Genomic DNA, 21,200 nt, shown 5'->3' with positions numbered 1-21,200 from the left:
AATCATGAATGGGATACATAGGAGTAAATTCTTCACAAAACTCTCAAAAAACCTCACAACTTCTCAGTGAAAGATAAAAGAAATGGCTCAAAGTGGTCAAAATATGATGCTGATTTTTAACAAAATCTTTTGTGAGAGTAAAGCAATCCCACTCAAGTCCATCAGCACATACAACCATTTGAAGCTCTTAATAAGATTTACTGTATTCTTTAAATGTCACAATAATTTTCTGGTAACCAAACTGTTTATATTTCAGGAGAAAAACAAATCCAGCAGGAGAAAAAACGGTATCATACGTCTTTTATGCAGACAGAATTATCCTAAGAAGCAAGGAGCAGTCTGAGACTGGTTTCAAAATAAGACTTTGTACAGAAGGAGTGATATAATGCAATAAGTAAAATACAACACAATGTTTATCACTCCACTGTCTGATGAAGTCTGATTTTTTCTTGTTTTGCTAGATTCATTCATTCTTTGATTTATCCTGAAATTACTAATATTGACTTAATTCCTAAGAAAGATTATATGTAGTTCTACATTTATATCTCCAGCAGATAAGAATTATTAATACAATTAAAGCTGCAGTAGATGCTTTATGATGAACTAAATGATTATATTAAAAGTAAAATTGTTGAAGCAGTTGTGAAGCTCAGGTGATTATGCCAATAGCTTATCTTTTTATTTTCTGGAATGTTCATCTGACCTGTAATTTAAATTCATAGCCAGTTATGTCTGTTTCAGATTAATGAAAGATACTATGATGCAATAAGTAACAGCATCTACTATGTTAGACTATTTTGCTCCCTCCCCCTCATGTAGTTATGGATTTATAATTTAGAGAACTCTCTGATGAAGGATGGGTATTGAAAGGCAAGTTTTCCCCTTTCAGGGTACAACACTTGGACTAAGATAACAAGTTCTGGTCTGTTCACTCTAAGGTCCCTGTCTTACGCCATCAAACCTCCCTAGAGATGGGAGCTGACTTGCCAAAATGACAGCAGCAGACAGCCTTCCACTGCTTTCAGGCAGCCTGCCTACCTACGACTCCTTCCTAAAAGAAGTCTTCTGGGATCCACGAAAAAGAAATCTGACAGCATGTAAACTGGCATCATTTTTAACGGAAGAATTCAATGCTGTATAACCCAATACCAGCAAAGAAACCTAGGGCATTACTAGGACACTGCACTTGCATCTTCCTCTGCTGCAGCTATCAAGAACATCCTAATCCAGACTCTGACACAAACTGAAAAAGCACAATACTAAACACAACAATGATCCACAAGTGCAATTTCAGTCATTCTTAGTTAGGTCTTCCACTGGTTTCAAACCTCATGTTCAACAATATTTTACTAGTGACTTTATTTCAAGTATGATATTCAAACAAGCAGCTAAAGACAGATCTGTTCAGAAAAAATACCTTTTAACATTGTATCAGACACCGACAGAGAGAGCTATGGTTGCTCAGCATGGAGAAGAGAAGACCCATGGGAGATCTCATTGTGTCTTTCCAGTACCTAAAGGGAGCTTATAAAAAGGATGGAGAGAGATTTTTGTACAGACAGATAGTGACAGGATAAAGGGAAATGGTTTTAAACTGAAAGAGGCTGTGTTTAGAATAGACGTTGGGAAGAAATTCTTTACTCAGAGGGTGGTGAAGCACCAGAACAGGTTGCCCAGAGAAGTTGTGGGTGCCCCATCACTGGAAATGTTCATGGCCAGCTTGGATGGGGCCCTGAGCAACGTGGTCTAGTGAGTGGGATTCCTGTCCATGGCAGGGGGTTGGAACTAGATGATTCTTAAGGATCCTTACACAACCCAAAACATGCTATGACTCTATGGAGTAAACTCTTTAAGACTTAGTATTAGCAGTCGAAAATATTATAGAATGGTGCCCAAAAATCTACTCAGAAATCAAATCTGGGTGTTAGGCCTTGTCAATCCTTGAGTCTGTACTGCCATTAAAGGCTTCTGTTTAGAGTTTCAGGCAGACACATGGTGGGGAAAAGGCAGAATGTACAGGAAGGTAAATACTACCATATGTCAAACCTTTGAAGATATATTATGTTCACTCAGTTTCTTCTGAAAAAACCATGAACATCCAATGTAGGATGGACAGAAAAAAAGATAAATTACAGCTGTACCTGTCAAACATGTACCATTGCAGAAGTCACTACTCATTCACCATCAAAGTCAGCCTGCTGTGGGTCAAATTTGGACCAGGAATTGTTTTACTGCTGTGATGAGATCAAGACATATTTCCTGTTATCACAGATTATTACATTAAGCTCATCAGTGAAAGAGTATGACTGCATTTCTCCTACTTAAGCAGTGTCTGGATAGGATAGACAAGAAACATGATTACACACATCTTTCAACATGCATATGGTCCTAGATCATGTGGAAAAACATGGTAAGAATATTATTCTATCTAATCACAGAGTGATAAAGATCTGTTTCTGGGCAAGCAAATGTTAAAGCTACACAATAAATCAACTGCAAAATAAATGAAAGGTTCTAAATAAAATTAATTATTTGTTTGTTTTTTACCAAATTATTAGACAGACTTTCCAACAACTATTTCATTAAACTAATTTTTTTTCCTATACCTTCTGTTGATTTCCTAATTTAATTGTTTCCAGGATAAGGAAATGAGATAGGAAAATGGAAAACACATCAGAGACACTAGAAATACCGTGTTATATTGAATTAAATCAGGCTGATGGCAGGTTTGAGAGTACACAACCAAATAAAGCAAGCTAGATTGTTAAAAAACTTAACATATCACAGTCTTTGTGCCGTAAATTGGAATTTTCATAAATAATGTAAAGTATGCAAAGTGTTTAAGTGATGAAGAATAGCTTTAATATTACACTAAAGCTTCTACCTGGGAGTTTGGCCTTGGCTCAGGCCCAAGTCCTTTCACAGTCTTTAGCGAATTCTTAAAGCCTATAGACAAAAGGCATATGTATACAGTTCAGATAGATTTTGAAATTAATGGATAATTTTATAAGGATGAACATTATTTTCAGGCTTTCAATAGATGAAAAATGAGGATCTGTGCTCGAGTGGGAATGGTGCCTTGTCTAAACTTAGCAAAGGACCACAAAATAGTTTGGTTTGGAAGGGACCTTGAAGATGATTGAGTTCCAAAACCCCTGGCTATGGGCAGGGACACCTTCCACTAGACCAGGTTGCTCAGGGCCCCATCCAGCCTGGCCTTGCCACTGCAGAGTGCAGGAGATAAGGTTCCACAATCCAGACAACTTGAGCTGACATGCTGGTTCCTACTTTATGTTCAGAGAAAACTCATATGAACATACCTACACAAATGTTCGCAAAAAGAGAAAGCATTGATCAAAACAAAGAATTTGCTAATGTGAGGGTTTTTTTAAAGACTGAAGTGTAAGTGTCACTATAAAAAATATGCAATTATACTAGTCATTTGTTGATAAAATAAAACTATTATTTGCTAGCATATTTCTGAGGTAATGAAAAGCTTTGTGTTAGAAGGACATGATTACATTTAGTTAATACTATTGTGACACCAAATCCAATAAATTTTTCCTATAAAATGAGAAGAAGCATGGTAAATAGGGAAAGTAGAAGGCAAAGGGAATTCCTCAGTAGCTGAGCAACTGAAACAAAATAACAAGTGTGACAATTGACTAGTTCGATTACAATGCAATTTTAGAGGATAGTTGGCAACCTTAAATAGGTTAAGAACTCCATTCCCACTGGTACTCTAACAAAACCTAAGTTTCTACTTGCCACCTGCCATGTCTGAGTTTCAAGCTGAAAACTCTCTTTTCTTTCAGCTACCCCCCGCCAAATGCAGAAAAAGTATACAGAAATATAATCATTAATATGTAATAATTATATGTGATAATCTAGGATGAGGTATGTTCTTTATCAACAAAAACATAAGCACTTCTAGAACCTACCGACACCAAAAAATCTTTTTATTTGAACAATTCAACTAGAAAATGAAGAAAACATGAAACCATGCAAGAAAAATCTGTCTACAGTTACTGGAAGTTTTTTAATGTGGACTTTGAAATGAACAACTTGCAAGAATATTGTTACTTATTATCATAAATAACCAGCTTAAATGATGTAAGGAAAGAAAATTTCAATGCTCAACAGTCAACCCTTTTCAAATAACCACTCTAAAAACTGCCCTACTTATGTAATCCATGCTAAGTGGTCAATATTATTTCCATCGTTTGAGTTGCTTCTACAATGATTTAAACATGAATTTAAATCCCGTAGTATCATTTATATGGATAAATGGAAATGGATCTTCCAAGGGAAAATAATTTCCTAATATTTTTAAGTGAATTATGCTCAAAGCCCCATTTTTTTCTGCGAATTTACTCAAAGAATCAAGGGCTTGCAACTGAAGTTATACTATGGTTCCACAGGGCTGTTCAAGAGGTATGCACATAAGTTTGTAAAAGACATCAGCACCTTTAGGGGGATTTAAATTTAAAACCCTGCATTTGTAGATACAGAATTAGAACAATATGACTGATACTGAAAACAAAGCTTCCTTGTTTTGGTTCACATTTGAATGATATGTTGTAAATCATATTGCAATAATCCAATAACTGCTCACTTAATTAATTGCACTAACCTGTTTCTCTGGAAAGAAAAGGTGGTCTGGGAACGGAAGAGCTGAAATCTTTTGCCTCTTTCAGACTAAAACATCTAGATGGACTCTGACTTTCTTCCAGGCTCATAGAAGGAGACTGCTCCAAGACTGTAGAACCAGCAGAGGTGGCATTAAGCTGGGAAAGAGCATCTAGTGCTTTCTTTTTTTCTTTTTTTAGCATAGTTACCAGAATATCTGCAAGATATATTAAGGAAATAATTACTTTTTTTTTTTTAAAGCAACAATCATCATTGTTTATCCATAAGTATTTTTTTTTTTTTCAAAGTGGAACAATTCACATTATGGAAGCATATGTACGAATGTGAACTTAAAGTTGGACACATTCTTTGCAATTATTTTCATCCACCTCAGTTTTTCCAAACAGCAGATTAATTCTTACTAAAACAATAACCAAGTCACACATTGACCCCAATTGCTGATCCCATTCAATCAACTCCTGATAAAAGCATTTACAGACAAACAGGATCTCGTTGCTATCATGGTAGACTCTTTTTATTTTTTAAATTCTGCAATAAACAAGACTTCCAAACAAAAGAAAAAGCTCTTAACTTACAGGTAACCTTGCAAGTGTATTTCATCTGTAAGCTTTTCACAATAAGGTTTACTAAAATGCAAAAAAAGTCTTTAGGAAATTTCTTGCAATAACACTGAATTTACTGGAAGTGTATTAGATTTAAATACATTTTGCCTAAGAGCTTATGGAAGAAGTATAGTGGAAATCCTGCATGCATTCAATCATGAACGCTGAAGTCCCTGTGATATGTTTTTTTTATATGCTATTCTTTTTAATCCTAATTAATCTTCTAAATGAACAGCAGAAAATCTAAGTAGTGTTTGGGGAATATTATTAACTGGACTAGGTAATAATAATAAAACACTTTCCAATTCAGGTTTTATGATAGCTTCTAGCTACTGTAGGCAAGAAGGAACTCATAGTTTATTCAACACCTTCCATACTTCCCACCACTTCATCACGTTAGACATCTTATTAATTTTCCAGTGATGATGTACTGTCACTTAGCCACTGCAGACTCCCTAAATCAGTCTTGTCTTCAAAGTCTAAATTCCTATATTCTTTCTATTTAATTCTTACATGGATTTACACAAGTTTCCTCGTTTTATTTCTGTGAGCAAAGCTGTATAAATCTGTTGAGCACAAGTGGATTTGATAGAGATATTTTGGTTTTTTTCTCATACTAATGAAAAAATTTGTTTAGGAGGAAGTGTTTCTGGGAATTCAGATATTAAAATTCACATTAAAAAACTGAAGAATTTTTTGAAAGGAATGAGTCAGTGTTTTAGCTAAATTTATTTGAAACTGCACCTTGGAAAAACAAAATCTTATCATCTGTGACAGAACTGAAATAGGAAAGCTCTCCTGCCACCTCAGTTCAGACGGGTAACATGCTACACCCCAGAGAAAAATGCCATTCTCATTTGACACCTAAAATTGAGCTGGAATTCTTAAGCACAAAGAATGAAACCGAGTTTGCTCTTTACTAATAACTGCGAAAGAACCCGTTACCTTTACATTCAACAACCCCACATTTTCATTTCTCTGCTCTATTACAAACATTCCTCACTGAGTAGCCACAAAGCTGGGGTCACAGTGGCTGCGGTTTGCCCACACATCTGTCAACCTGCTAAAAATATCTCCCACCCATAGCGCTGCAGTGCGGCTACTCGTGTTTCCTGTGAGGCAGTGAAATGGACAAAGCACATCTGAGCAGTTTAGCATTCTTATGTGCAAAATGCTTTAAATTTAAGTGTAAAACGTGCAAGTTTTATATTTGTTCTAAGGGCAAATAGCCCAGCAGTCCCCAAAGCAACACTTCATTTGGCTAAAAATAACACATACAGGAAATTCTATTCTTTTTAAGGTAATAGATTGGTCTTTATACAGCATCGGAGTTTCCCCCTCTAAAAAGTAGCTTAATTTGCTTGAGGTGAATGTTTTAGGTGTGGCCTAATCCACAGTAATTGGCTACTGGCCAGACCATTCTAAACCTAAGTGTTGCTTGGATCCAGGGTTCTGATTTGGGTAAAAACTGAAAGAGAAGCAGGTGCAAAGCAGAATTCCTGTCACATAAAAGCTGGGAATTGAGTATTTGCTTTAACACAGTACAGACTCTCTCACACAAAGAAAAATGGTTGTAAGTCAGATCATCTCAAACCCAAACAATACTTTTTCCCTCAAAAAGGATACTGATTTCATTGTCTCTTTGTTGCAGAAGTCCTTTCAATTTTTCCAGTTCTTCTTCTGCTTCTTTGTTACTGTATTTTTCTTCAGAGGTGTCTTGTGAGAGCAGTTTTTTTCCAGAAGTCATTGGACGATTCATTATTTGCTATTAGGAGAAACAAAAAACCACACCCCTTTAACTTTGCCTCCATCTCTATATTCTATTCTGAGAGTCTAGCTATAGTAAGAAAGGTAAAACCTTTCTAGACCCTTGACAGAAAAAAAATCATGCCACAGTCGATTGTCACATTATATCCATTGTGTCAAGTATGAAACAAATTGTATTTTTTAATCTTCACTTGCAAGGGTACAGTTTATTTTACTCTTTCTACACATAAATTCCAGTGTTCTCTAGCATCAAAGGATTTTCAGTATTAAAAGTATAATTAAAAACTAATTACTTAAGGACAATAAATTAGGATCAGGGATGTATACACTATTATTTTGGAAAATCTATATCCCAAAATACAGAAAAGTATTATCTTCTATTGCTTTCCCCATTAATTTCACAATTATCAAGTGTATCTTTTTCGCTCAATGATTCAGAAGGGCTTGCAACACCTTCAGAAGAATTAGTGTAACACATAAAGGGATATACTGTTCTTAATCTACATTTTTATCACTTTCAACACAGTTTGTCCAAAATAAAGCCTCAGTAATGCTGGAAATACAGATGGGAATATCTATCCATATACAAATAACTTGTCTTGTTGATTCCAGTAGCTCCCAGTGCTCTCTTGCAATTTACTGCATGCTGGGATCCTTGCTGATGTTTCTATAAAATGCTGCTGAATTTTTCCAGATAAATTTAAGTTTTCCGTGACTCCTCCACGCACTTTAAAGTTCAATTGTTTTTCAATTACTTTTCCAGTACCTCTCCACTGCATTTCATTTCTTCTAACACTTTTCAACCATGAATATCTCCAAGCTATTTTCAGTGCCAGCTACGCTTTCATCTCTGTTTAAAAAAAATACCTTCATGTGAGCAAAGCAATACTTGATCTTGCGCATGTCAGCACCAACATCCAGAGAGCTACCAGGATCATTATCTTCGAGAAATGTTTCAATTAACTCATCCAACCTGGAAATACATAGCGTTTTTTAAGGGAAGAAAAAAATATCACAAACAAGCAGACAACTCTGCAAAATGGCGCATCAAATGCAATACAAAATGTACCAAGCTGCCTGATATTAGCAGGCTATTTTTCTTCCAGGTCCAAGCATTTGAAATGTACTTTTGTTCTGATTAATGAAAGCTGCATTTGATACTGAAGATTCTACAACTGCAAATCTGAACAGACTGGCACATGCTAAGGAGCAGTTCTAGAACTAAAAGCATCTAAGAAGGAATATTTTCTTTTTCTCATTTATTGTATAAACTTTTGCTCTTCTGCTATCTCTTAATTGAAAAGACTTAAAACCTGCTGTCTCAGAAGACTAGATTTTAAGAGGTTTTGGGCATAGGGTTTGTTACTATATACGACTATTTGTGCAAAAGAAAAGTCTACTTTTTCTATTACAATAGTCAGCAGATAGCATAGCTTTCATGCATAAATTACCTGCTCCAATCACCAAGCAAGGCATACTATCTTTTAATGCAGATATTTATACATTTCTCAAGGACCTACTGCTCTTCCTCTGAGTAATGAAATGTAGTTAGCATTTTATTCTCTTGCAACGTGTTCTTTACAAACAACTAACAAAATCTTCCTCAGGGAGAAACAATTATTTCCGTAATTTGGTCTTCATAAGACAATCTGGCACAGAGAAGCACCTTCTTTATTTTGCAAAACCAAATTAAAATTATCAGACTGGAAACCTACATAGGCATAATATAGCATGTTCTAGGCTGGTTATCGCATCTATACAGATAGAGTCAGACTTCCTTTTGCATGCTGTCACCCTCTTTCCAGGTCTCATATTTCAGGATGTATAGCAGCTAATTCTCAAAACAAAGGAAAGAGGATTTCTAAGCCCAAACTAGACCCTTAACCCACTTACTAAAGCACATTTCTGGAAAACTGCAAGTGCAAATCCAAACTCCATCAACTGGGTTTAGATTTATGGCTTCCTAGTTCCTGAAAAATGCTGTTTCAATTATTTAGTAGGCAAATGGTAAGCAACAATGACAGGCATATGCCCTGTAAAGCATAATTTTATCATTTAAATGTTTATTTAGGTTATCATCCTCAGAAGATGAACTTAAGTTCTGAGCCTGAGCCAGGGTATCTAAGGTAGCTGCATCAAGTGCCCAGCTGCCAAGAAGGGCAAGAGCTCATCTCTGCGCCTAGTGTGTCTTTTGGACTATTTTTGTTCAGCTCCCCACTTAATATGCAAGCCTTCTGAATGTAACTTCATAGCCATTTATCCTCTTCAGTTACAGGACTGGGAATCTTGTTGCCATTTTATTATTGGAATCACTTTTCTGTAACCACATACAAAAATTTTAGGCATTATAATATCACAGCATCCAAAGTTCACCCTTGAGTATGTTTTCTGGTGTTTCTCTGCTTCTGAAGATTTCTCTTACTGAAATTCCTCACATTACAGTAATAGGAAATCCCTGCTGGAGAGTGAAAAAATGAGATACACAACAATCATTAAAAAAAAATCATTATTTTCAGGACATAAATATCTGAAAATCAGTAGCTGCAAGACTGGAATGAAAATTGGAAAACATAACAGAAAGTTTTGGTATTTATCTCCTCTAGAGATAGGAAAGTGCCAATACTCAAAACAGAAGAAAAAGGAAACAAGAGGGTCAGTTTCAGACAAACTTTGCTTTCTCATTTTCTTTGTTTCAGTTAAATAACTAGAGCCATATATGTTGTCTATTCCACTCATTGAATGTCCAAAATTCACAACTTCTGAAATTGTAGGACACTCCCTGAAGTCAACGTGACCTGTACACGTGGAGAGCTTGAAGGAGAGGACATTTAAAGAGAAATATTAGCAACAGAAGAATTACTGGAAGTGACTTGCTTCTCAGCTTAAGAGACCACAAAATTTACTCAGTAAAAGAAACCAAAATTTTACTTATTGCTCCATGACTTTTTATTACATTAAGAGTACAACAGAACAGAAGCCAATAGTACAAAGTTACTCATGCTCTCTGTAGACACACTAAGCACAAAGGGCAGGAGAATTAGTCCTTCATACATGGAGGTAGGCATTTGTGTAAGCACTGGGAAAAGAAAGGCATTTATACTAATAATGAGAAAATGTCTGTGATTACACAGACACAGAATAAGTCAGTATTTGTCACTATCTTAAGTACCTTATTGGTTTCAGTAAGAAAGAGGAAACAAGTAAAAATATTTTTTGATAATTAGATTGTCTAGACTGACTATATGAAGTCATCTATAAAAATGGGCCTTTGATCTTGAAATAGAAATTATGAAGGAGATGTTTTAACCTTTCAAAGATTATCTGGTTGCCAGGGATTTACCCATACTCAGATTACAACAGATTTAGGCTACGGGAATCAATAAAAAAAATTGCACTAACTTGCACAATTACCATTACCATAATCTGAAAATATTTTAAGAGAAAGATAAAGAATATATAATTCCTGAAACATAATGCTCTATTTTTTGAAATTATTATTTTCCAGTCAAGAATCAAGGTTCATTTGTTAAGTATACCAAATTAGACAAGCTGTAGTTATAGATATAGGATGCTATTTCCTCTCTCTTACATTACCTTTAATGTGTTTTGAATTCTTGAAAAAACACAACAGTCCAATTCATTTTTTGATTTCCAAGTAGTATATAGGAGCGAAAAGAGATCTGAGCACCAAGTCAAGTCTGAAATAGCACAATGTAAATCAGAAGTTATAAACCAATTCAGCCTCTTTCCCAGTTGCAGGAAACACTACATTGTCAGTGTATTTTTAGATAAATTTTCAATATTTCATTGTTAAGAATGAGAACAAGAAAAGGAACAGACCATCCGAGTCTAAATGCTACGGATAGAACAAAAAGAAAAATAAATTAAAAAACAAAACCAGCCATGCAAATCCCCATGAATAACAGCAAAAGAAATCACTGCCTCCCTCATTCTTTTAGGTTTCCATGTAAAATACACCAGAACTCTTTCTAAAATAAACACACAGTCTGCCAACATGCTGGATATTCTGGGAGTTCTTCCAGAATATTGAAGCACTAAACAAAGGTACAAAATAAACCATACGATACAGAGGCAACTTGAAGATTCTCTTCTCAATGAGTATATCTTATTAAACTGAACCATCTTTTGTTTAAGTTATTTAGCAGCTCAAAAACTGTCAAAACAACATACGAATTTGTACAGTAACAAGATCTTCAGTTTTACAAATTGAAAAAAAGACAACAGTGCTACTTCATTTCCAGAAACATTCACAAGATTAATCAAGGAGACAATGAAGAATCACAGGGCAAGGGAAAAAAACCACAGATGAGAATAAGCATAAAAAAAGAATACTGACTGTACATTTACTTTTTCCTAACATATATTAGACAAGGTATATCTGTTTGCTAGGTGGCACAAAAACAAATGACAATAAAACTTACAAGATGAATATCCTTTTACTTCTCATATTCCTGACTAAATCAGTTTATTATTTATCTCTAAATACATCCATAAAAATAAAATTAAATATATGGAATATATGAAAACTAGAGCACAAAATTACATAAAATAGGGCTCTAAAAAATTTATGAAATTCATATAGGGCACCTACAGTTACAAGTCCAACACATTCTTTGTAGTCAAAACCATGCACAGGCTGTAGTCATCCTCCAATAGAGAGACAGTGAGAAAAACGTTTTTGGAAATAAAGGAGAACCAAAATAGCTTTTGTTTTTTATTCTGTAACTTTCGAGAGATGGATAATACCATTCTCCTCAGCAATAATAGCATCTTCTGATATAGCCACCTACGTTTGATCCTTAGTTCTCTACAAGGAGAATGCGCATCAAACAGCTTTCCTCAAACAAAAGACTTTTGCAAGAATATATGTCAGCAAGAACTGAACCAGAAAAACACATTAAACACCCCAACACTGAACAAGGTAGGGTCTAGGTGTTTAAGAGGGGCAAGAAACTCACAGAGAACAAGAAATCCAGAGAACTTTCTAGCAAATCTTGCTTTACTGGCCAATGCAGAGGCATGGGTATGTATCAGAACAAAGGTAATATGAAATCATGAGGTAAAATAAAAGTGTTCTCTTTCTAAAGGACCTTCTTTCAACTCAGTCATAGTAAAACAACAAAAAGGCATAGGAAATAAAAGTATTTTTAGTCAGCTATTGTGGCTCAGCCCTGAGACCATACACCTAGACCTCTCTTAGTCTGTCAGTATGTCCTATTTTGTCTAAGAGTTGAGAATAGAGTTTCTTTCAAAAACACCTGAGCAATCAATCCTTATATTTACTTATGCTATTATGCCAAGGATAATGGCCAGCATTTTCCCATCCTCTCAAAACAGAAATTAGGAAATAAAGCTGCTCAAACAAGGGCATTTTGTTAATGAACTTGCTAAAGGAAAGAACATGCTTGGCACAGAATTTATACCTGAAAAATATATATGAAAATTTTCTAAGTACGTTAATGAGCTTTTCTTCTCCCAAAGCAACCCAGGCTGAACCTTAATTTCCCCATGGCACATATTGCCAAAATCAATGGGAAAATAATTTAGAAAAATCATATACATAGGTTCTACAACATGACTGAGAGTGCCAAGGTAACTCATAAACCAGAGGGAAGGAAAAAAGCCCAAATGCTTTGGTTCAAGCATATAATGAAAACCAGTTAGAATTAAGAAGAAAAAAAAGCCAACTAACAAACACCCTAAACCACTTTCCATAATATTGAATATATGTGAACTCTGCTCCTTATAGTATGATATTTTGTTTTCCTTTCTTGACTATCTTATGAAGACTAGCATTACAGCAGTGCTGGACCTTGTTATAAAAGAGATGGACTGCTGAAGAAATAAATTCCTGTTTTGACATTCTATTTCTCTGTATTAATGTACAAAATGAGCTTTGCAACATATAAATTGGTAGCAAAAAGAATAATCCCCTACTAAAATTAAAATTCAAGATAATCGAGCCAAAGACCTTGTAATGAAATGACACCAAAAACCAAGTAACAAATACCTGCCATTCACTGGAGCAGAAAACTGGATGAAGAGATGATCTCTGTACTAGCATCTGAAGATCAACACCAGGAATTTTATTTCACACTGGAGAGATCCTTATAAAAATATACTTAGCTCTAAGAATTCACACTGCTCTGTTTTTAAAGTCAACTTGATGGAAAAAAGCCATGATGGGAAGCTGATTAATTAACTGAAATTCAGTGGAAACCTAATTATTGAACTAGGTACAAGCACTGAATTGAAAATTACTGAATTGCTACTTGTCACACTTAACTGCTCAGTGGAAATATGCAGTATGTATATGTATTTCAGAATTTCGTATTCTTCTAACATAAGATGGTCAATTTAATTTCTTTAAATTTGAGGGAATTTTGTTATACTGGGGAGTTACATCAGAAAAGGCTCCATTAACCTGAAATAGAAGTACCTAGGCACAAGATACTTGCACTGAAATATTAAACTAACATTAAAAAAACCCCCAAACCTAAAAGTATATTTTGGAAATCCTAAAAGCTCTATTTTTGTGTAGAAACAAATATTAAACTAATAGTCTTTTGTTTGTTGTAGTTAGTAACATTAGCAAACCAGCTGCTGCATTCTTTAGTTTTAGCTTAGTAAGGCTCTCAATAATGTTTCCATGCAGAATTTGTGCTAATCAAAACTGAGCATGGATGAACACAGTTAATGTCACACGACAGGAAAATCAGTGTCGTATGAAGATGTCTCTTATAACTCATGGAGATCCAAACTGGTTCCCTTTTTTTTCCCCTTTTCTCTTGTATTTTGTAAGGTAAAGTATAGAGCATTAAATATGGCTTTGTGGGATATGCCCAGCCCCTGCCCTGGAGGGAAGCCTGCTGATAAAGAGATTGCACAACCTCCCAGCAGAATCCCCTTGGAAAAGGCAGCACTGTTCAGTTACGGCGACAGAGGACACAGAACCATGATCCTCTGGGAGACCCTATGTAGATCCTTTGGCTTTTTGTAACCCATTTGGCTTTGTAACCCATTGGCCTCTCACACCCACCTTTGTATCCCCATAAAAGAAGCCTGGATAGCTCAGTCGGTAGAGCAAGCCTGTCACTGGCCGCCTTTCGCAGGTGCAGGACAATAAAGTCATCTATGTGGGAATGCCACATGGCCCTCTCGTCTCTCCTGGTCTGGCCTGGAGACTGTCTCGCAGAGCAAGAGCTGAAATCACTAGCTGAAAATCACCAAAGAGCTGTTAGCCTCTCTGCAAAGGCACTCCAGCAGCTGAGGGAACGCTGCACAGCCCCTGGAAGATGGTTCCTCGTGGGACCATCCCCCCCGACCAGTCACGGCTTCCTGGATCTGAGCTACAGACCCCACACCAGCTGCCACATTGTTTAATGTTATTAAAGTAGATGAAGCCGCCAAAGGCAATTTTTCATAAATTTCCATTCTTTTAGTACTGCAAGGTTCTGCCCTGAGAACAGCAGGGCTAACTCACACTAATAAGAGCAAGGGTGTGCTGAAGCCTATTGCCAGAACCCTGCTGTATCAGAAAAAATAGTTTTCCCAATAGAAATTCTCTAAAGGAGCAAGAATAAGAAAGTATTAAACAAAGACTCATTTTCTGTGAAAAACAGCAGTAAACAAAGAACGGGGCTTTCTCTCCCAATGCTCATAAGAAAAAAAAAGACAAAGCAACAAACAAACAAAAAAAGGAGCGAAATATTACACACAGACAGAAAAGTTTTTAAGTCAATATGAAGAGAAGACTATTAAGTGACTTAATAGTCAAGATTAATAGACAAGATTAATTTAAAACTAATTTTGATAGTGGCCTTTTACATACTAACTTAGTACAAAAAGAAAGGTAATAGAGTGCTGATCCAGGCAAGTTTGAATCATGATACCAGAATGTGAAACCACAAGCTGTGTCAAGCACAAGTCCTTATGCTGATGCTTGGAAGAAAACTCACAGTAGATCAGTCATAAACAGTTGGGATGGAAATGTGTTAAACTAACAGTGCTCTTTCATTAGTGACTGTAAATCAGGCCCAAGTTCTTGGTTTAGCCTTTCCCTCTTTATATCTTTCTTTTTTTTTTTTACAAATAATGTAAACACACACTGTACTGCAGCTTAGAGACGGGTTTTACATTACCAACTTTATTTCTCTTCTGTTACTTTCCACCCTTCAGAAATTCTTCCTTAATGAAGACTGCTTACTGTTTAGACCACACATACATCACAAAACTTCCCTATCCGCATTACTTCAGATTCTGTGCAATTTTTCTGATAGCAAAACTGCAGAATGATTAAATGAGCACTGTGCTACTTCACTTTTACCCATTCATTAAATAACACCCACCTACATTTTTTTAAAAATCTGCTTCTGAATCAGTCATTTGTTTGGATGAACCAGGATGCAAATTACACAGCTGAAATGCATCAGAAAAGCACTCCCAGCCAACTGAGAGTATGTTTTTAAAGTCTGGAGTTCTCAATAGTTTGCAGGATGCACAGTCTCAAAACGCAGATTTGGAAGGACTTGTTTTGACCTTGCTTTATGTGCCATGATTCATTTCTGAGAGAACTTGCCTTTTAACCCCTGATCACTGACACTGTATGTTATGTATCAAAATTAAGTTCACTTAAATAACAATTAATTTTGTGTGTCAGCTGTGAACTCTCTCACAAGCAAAAATCCAAGTTTATGAAAAGTAGGCTGCTAACAAGCCAGCTAATGAAGCCCTTGTGGTAATCAGAGAGGTTGTTTTAATTAAAGGAGTTTGTTTACCTTGACTTTACAATAGTTCTCCTATTGGTAACATAATTGATATCAATTTTTAATAAATATATTAATTCTGCAAATTAAGTTTAACAATGTCTATATTGTTTAAATAGGAACTCCGTATCTCTACAAATTTTAGGAATCCACTGATCTAAAAATGAGTGATAGTTGAAGAAGAAAGACATATAAGGACATCTAACTTGAAGCTAAGTTAGCTTCAAGTGTGCATCAGTATGGGAAGACCATGGAGATTCAAAGTAGTGGATTTTATGAATAATGCTATGGAAGATAAGGGGAAAAGAGGAAGGTATTTCCAGGCATTGTTGCCAATCAAATGACAGAAGATAAAAGTACACAGAACAGATCCATATTGCCCTGAGATGATCTGTTATACATTACTGACTGACAGGTAGTGCACATGACAGCATAACTGACATATATAGAGAATAATGCTGTATTCTGTATCCAGAAATAACAGCTTAACTTGTCATTTAAAAAACGTGTGCTAACTCCTGGGTGAAATAATAATAATTAAGGTAACTGAATAGTGGAAGCAGTTACATAAGCCTTTGTGCAATCCCTTCAGTAGATATTTCATAGAATAGTGTTACTATCATAGCCCTGGTATAGTCTGCATTGATTTGGTGCAGTCTTAGAGCAGTGTAGTAAGAGCAGTAAGTCTTTGAGTGTCTTGCATTTCTACAGTCTGGAAGATTTTTACCTTTTAAAAGATAGCTATACAGTGCTATAACAACTACATACTACAGGAGATTCTTCTGAATTAGATGGCTACCATGTGGCAAGCAGATGTAAGAAGAGTTTCTACACAGTCGAAAATCATTAATCATATTTCAATGATGAAATGCACACAGCTCTAAATCTTTGTATCAGTAAGAAAAGGGGTGATTTGGACCGATAAAGACAATAAAAAGATCAAGACAGGCTTATGAGGGAAAAAGGTGCCTACTGCCTGTAATTCTACACACGCAATTTTTTTTTTCAGAGAAGAAACATGTCAAGTAGCTTGCTGAGTAGACAATTTCCTTCTTCAACAGCACTTTATAAAAACAACCCAAAAGCGCATACATAAAGGAATGTTATTCACTGCCAGCTAATACTTGTGGCCATAACAACAGTTATGTTCTAATCACTGGAGTATATCCAAAAGTAGCAAGAGAAAACTAACCTTTAGTTTATCAAAATTTAAAAAATCAAAATGTCTGTAAGGTAGGAAGAACTTGAATTAAAATGAAAGAACATAGGAGAAGCATAACAGCTATTCAAAGAAGCCAAAAGTACTCATATGGATGAACACCAAGATAATCCTACAGTAAAGAAGACAGAAGTAGTTTAAAAAAAATCTGCAAAGTATCACAGATTATTAATTACATGTATAAGCTCAAAAGAAAAAGATTTTCAAAAAGTATTTAAGTTCCAAAAGATGCAAACAGGTATTTAGTGGTACTTTCAGAAGAACTCAGCTGACAAAGTGTTCATGAATTTCAGGGAGATTCAAAATGCTTCTATGATCACTTTTTGGTCATATATATTTGAAAATTGGCCCCAAGATTTTTTCAATCTTAATAATCAACTGGAGCTATGTTATGTTATCTCCACACACTTCACTAATATGAGCTATACCATATTTCACTATTTTTCTTGAAACCATATGACACTAGATGATGGGTATAATTTTGAACACTAGAAAACAGAACATAGTACATTGTAGACCTCCCTCCCACCCCCACGCTGAAACAAACTCACTAAGCTTTGAAAAGAACTTTACAGTTTATTATCTCTCAATAGTTTCAATATTAAAGGTGATCAGTTTAAATAAGATTTTTTTTCCCTACTTTGAGGGGCCTTGGAACAAAAACCAGGATCACAGAGAAGTATTTACAATTTAAGCACGTAGTGCTGGTACCTGCATTAGGAATCTGAACTTTCTGTGCTGTTGCTAAAGATTTCATAACATGTAAGAGAAAAAATATCCTCTACAAAAAGACATTGATTTAAGAGCACTCTAAATCAGGCATCTAAGCAAGCAGTTAATGTGAGACATTTTAAGACTACTTTATAGGTAAGGTAGCCTGTTTTTTCTTGAATATTGCCTACACAGCTCATGTTCTTAAATCTGCTAACTTCTACACAGATCTATGGTCTGCAAAGCTGTGTTGACAAAAGGCAAGGTGATAGGCCTTTATTTCTTCCACCTTGCAAATGAAATTGAACACTGACATCAGCAAATAAGAACATTTGCTCTGTTTTGTAAAGGAGGCCATTTGTTCAACAGCTTAACTCTGAGTAACTGTTAAAGCTCTACATTGTACAACAGTGCAATATTGTTAATACTATGATAGCATACAGATGTCACAATGTTGAAACAGAAAAATGAAAGACAGAAAGAAGTAATGAGATCTCCAGGACTTGAGTAAGATGAACAGTATATGACTGTTGAAGTAAAAAATAGAAGCGCCTGTAATAACATATGTATCAGAAAGAAATAAGGTAAAGTTATTAATAAATTAAAGTGCTAAGCCAGTACTTCCGGTCCTGTTCTTAGAGATTTCCAACTGGCAAAAACTCTGGAAGTGTGGGTGCTCTGGAACGCAGGACCTTGATTTAAAATCCTGACTTTCTGGGCACACACTGTAAATTGCTAGTGAGCTCATTTATATTATTTAAAAAAAAAAAAAAAATCCCAAATGATTCAAACAAAAAGGACTCTCCCTTTTACTTCTGGCATGCAATTCACAAAAAAAAAAAAAAAAAAAAAAATTGAAGGTAATTTAATTCTATTCTAAAGCATAATGCAGAAGCCTGAAAGAGTACAATTTCCTTGTATTTGGGACGTATGATGTTATTTTCTACTTTTTAAAAATAGTTCAAAGAGCTCCTTTTCTAATTTTTTTTTTTCCTTAAATAAGAAACTAATTCTCCAGCTCAGAAATATTTAGATCAGCCCTTTACAGCTGAGGAAGTAGAAGGTAAGATCCAAAGCAAGCAATTCAGATTTTGGAAGCATTTTATGATCTACATTCTGAACCACTTATGTAATCTAGCTGCATTTTTTATTCTGTGTTATTTAGATAAACAAAATGAGAGCAGAAGAATTAATTTATGTTTAACATTTATGAGAACAAAATAATAAAATCAAAAATATGACACAGTAATGCAAAAGCTCACCATTTAACATGGAATTCTGAATTTCAGACAGCTGTAGCTTTAGTCACACGACTGGCAAGCTGCGTCATATTATAATTTACCATTCACAAGAAAAGTCAAGAGCATTTGTTTCCCATTTTGTTTTAAACTTAGTGAATGGTAATGTGACATTGTAGTGATGAGGAAAGCCTATTTGACAGGTTTTTGAAAAAAAAATTAAAATAAATCCCCAAAGATACTTCTTTGATTTAACTGAGGAAAAAACAATCAAGAAGGAAAATCAGCTTATTCATATGCTATCTGCAAATATTTAGCAATTTCAACTGCATTGAGTAGCCCACCAATTTCATTTGGAATGCTCTGAATGTAAACAAGTGGAATGAAGCTCATTATTGCAAGAAATGTTTGGAATTTCTTGACTTATTAAGTCGAGAAAAATACAAAATACAGTTTTCAGATATTATTAATACTTATTTCCTGGGCAATCACTAACAGTTAATTCCTGCAACATACGTAGAGAGCAAAAAAACCTACGCAATACCATAAGCATTTTGTTAGACTAAAAAATATTATTGGATCTACATATGTACCACTCAGTTTCATTTTGGCATCTGTCTTCTACTGAAAAATGCCTGAGATAAAGAGTTGTGTGGGGGAGAAAAAAAAAAAAATGTACTCAGTGCATGGAGTTTTTCACTGACATGTCTTGTACCTTTGACCATCTGTGGTCAGCATCAAAGAATAAAAAATATAACCCAGGCTCAGAATACTTTCAGCAGATTAATTTTGCTGTGACCTCTGCTAAAATATGTATGATGAATCAGAAAAAGAAGGATTAAAATGCATCCATTTTTTATAAGACTATCCTTTGTAGCACCTCTCCTTGCTAGTCATTATTTGCAATAAAATTAACCACAGTAAGACTTTGGTCAAAGTCTAAGAATTTGGAAAAGAACTAGATAAACTTGAATTATTTATATAGATATATGCATATATATATATACACATGTTGAGATACAGTTTATTTAAATTTAAACAGAAGAAATCCTAAGCAAAAATGTCTAAGTAGGATTTGAAATACATAATGACCTTCATTAGAATTTCCTCTCTGACATATTAAAAAAACTACCAATAATAATAACAATAATAATAAAAGAACCCCCTACAACAGCAGTCTTTTAAGAACCGTTCTTGGGTGGCCACTTGAAATAAAGCACAACACAGTATGTTGCATTATCACCTGTAATACATTTCTTTTCTTCTTCTGCCTGTCATAACAAACTGATCTGTATGGCTCCTCATAAATAATATTATTTAGGTTTCATTATAGATGCAAAACTAGATGCGAATCCCAACATAGACATTTGCCAGTAATAGTCAATCATGACTTTATCAGCCATCATCCAGGTCCATACTTCTGTTTGGACTACTCACTTGTATATTTATTCTTTAATGTGTACAAACTCTCCAGATAATGAGTAGCTCCAGACTCAGATGGCCAGTCCCAATAAACAGAAGTGTCACGAAGATTTGCTGTGTTATGTATTGATAGACTGTAACTGGAGACGGAACACTTCAATGCTATCTGCTGATTGTCATAAATGCTCAGAACATTTATGGACCTCAGGCTCAGACATGTAAATCAGCATGGTCACAAATGTTATTGCCATATGAAAGCAAGCTCAAAAAGTATAAATGTTTAAAACCACAGAAACGTATTTTCATTGAAACAGTGGTTTTTTATACTATCATTTCATTATACTTTCATTTGGGTGTTTGAGCCACATCAGCTGTTTATCTGTGAGCACTCTGTTTGCATGAACACATACAAATGCAAAACTCATAAACCCTGACATTTGATATTTTCCTCCCCTTGAACTGTTCTAGAAAAGATTGACTTAGCTTTCAACATTCCATCCAACTGCAGCCCAAAGTATGAACAAGCCAGTCTGACTCATGTATGTGACAGTTATACTCTAGCACTCTGCCTGTTTGAAAAAGCTCTGTATATCCAAATCTTTCTTCTTTTTTTCACTTTAAATCATATTAAGAAAATGATCCCTGAAATTACATCACACTGATGACTGATAAGGTTAATTGTTTGAGGCCCTTCTTGTTTTGTATTGATCCTTAGGAAAATTATTATATCCCAGTCAGCAGTACTTAAGTGCTGTTCTATATTTTAATTACACGGCATTTGTTCCAAGAAAAAACTTATTTTTGG

At 35.1% G+C, this 21,200-nt stretch overlaps 1 protein-coding gene across 3 annotated transcripts in view; it reads right to left on the bottom strand.

Moving 5' to 3' along the window:
• Positions 1–21,200, bottom strand: part of KIF6 (kinesin family member 6) — a 156,859-nt gene that overhangs the window by 85,124 nt on the left and 50,535 nt on the right. For all 3 annotated transcript variants that reach the window (XM_017742350.1, XM_017742349.1, XM_017742348.1), the window contains 3 exons: positions 7,887–7,992; positions 6,879–7,017; positions 4,634–4,846 (listed from right to left, as the gene is read on the bottom strand). In XM_017742350.1, coding sequence (XP_017597839.1) covers positions 4,634–4,846; positions 6,879–7,017; positions 7,887–7,992 — 458 coding nt within the window. The remainder of the gene's footprint in view (positions 1–4,633; positions 4,847–6,878; positions 7,018–7,886; positions 7,993–21,200) is intronic.

Source organism: Corvus brachyrhynchos, unplaced genomic scaffold, assembly GCF_000691975.1.
Source record: "Corvus brachyrhynchos isolate BGI_N302 unplaced genomic scaffold, ASM69197v1 scaffold188, whole genome shotgun sequence".
Taxonomy (NCBI): Eukaryota; Metazoa; Chordata; class Aves; order Passeriformes; family Corvidae; genus Corvus; species Corvus brachyrhynchos.
The sequence above is the reverse complement of the archived record's forward strand: the minus strand, read 5'-3'. Positions and strand labels throughout refer to the sequence as shown.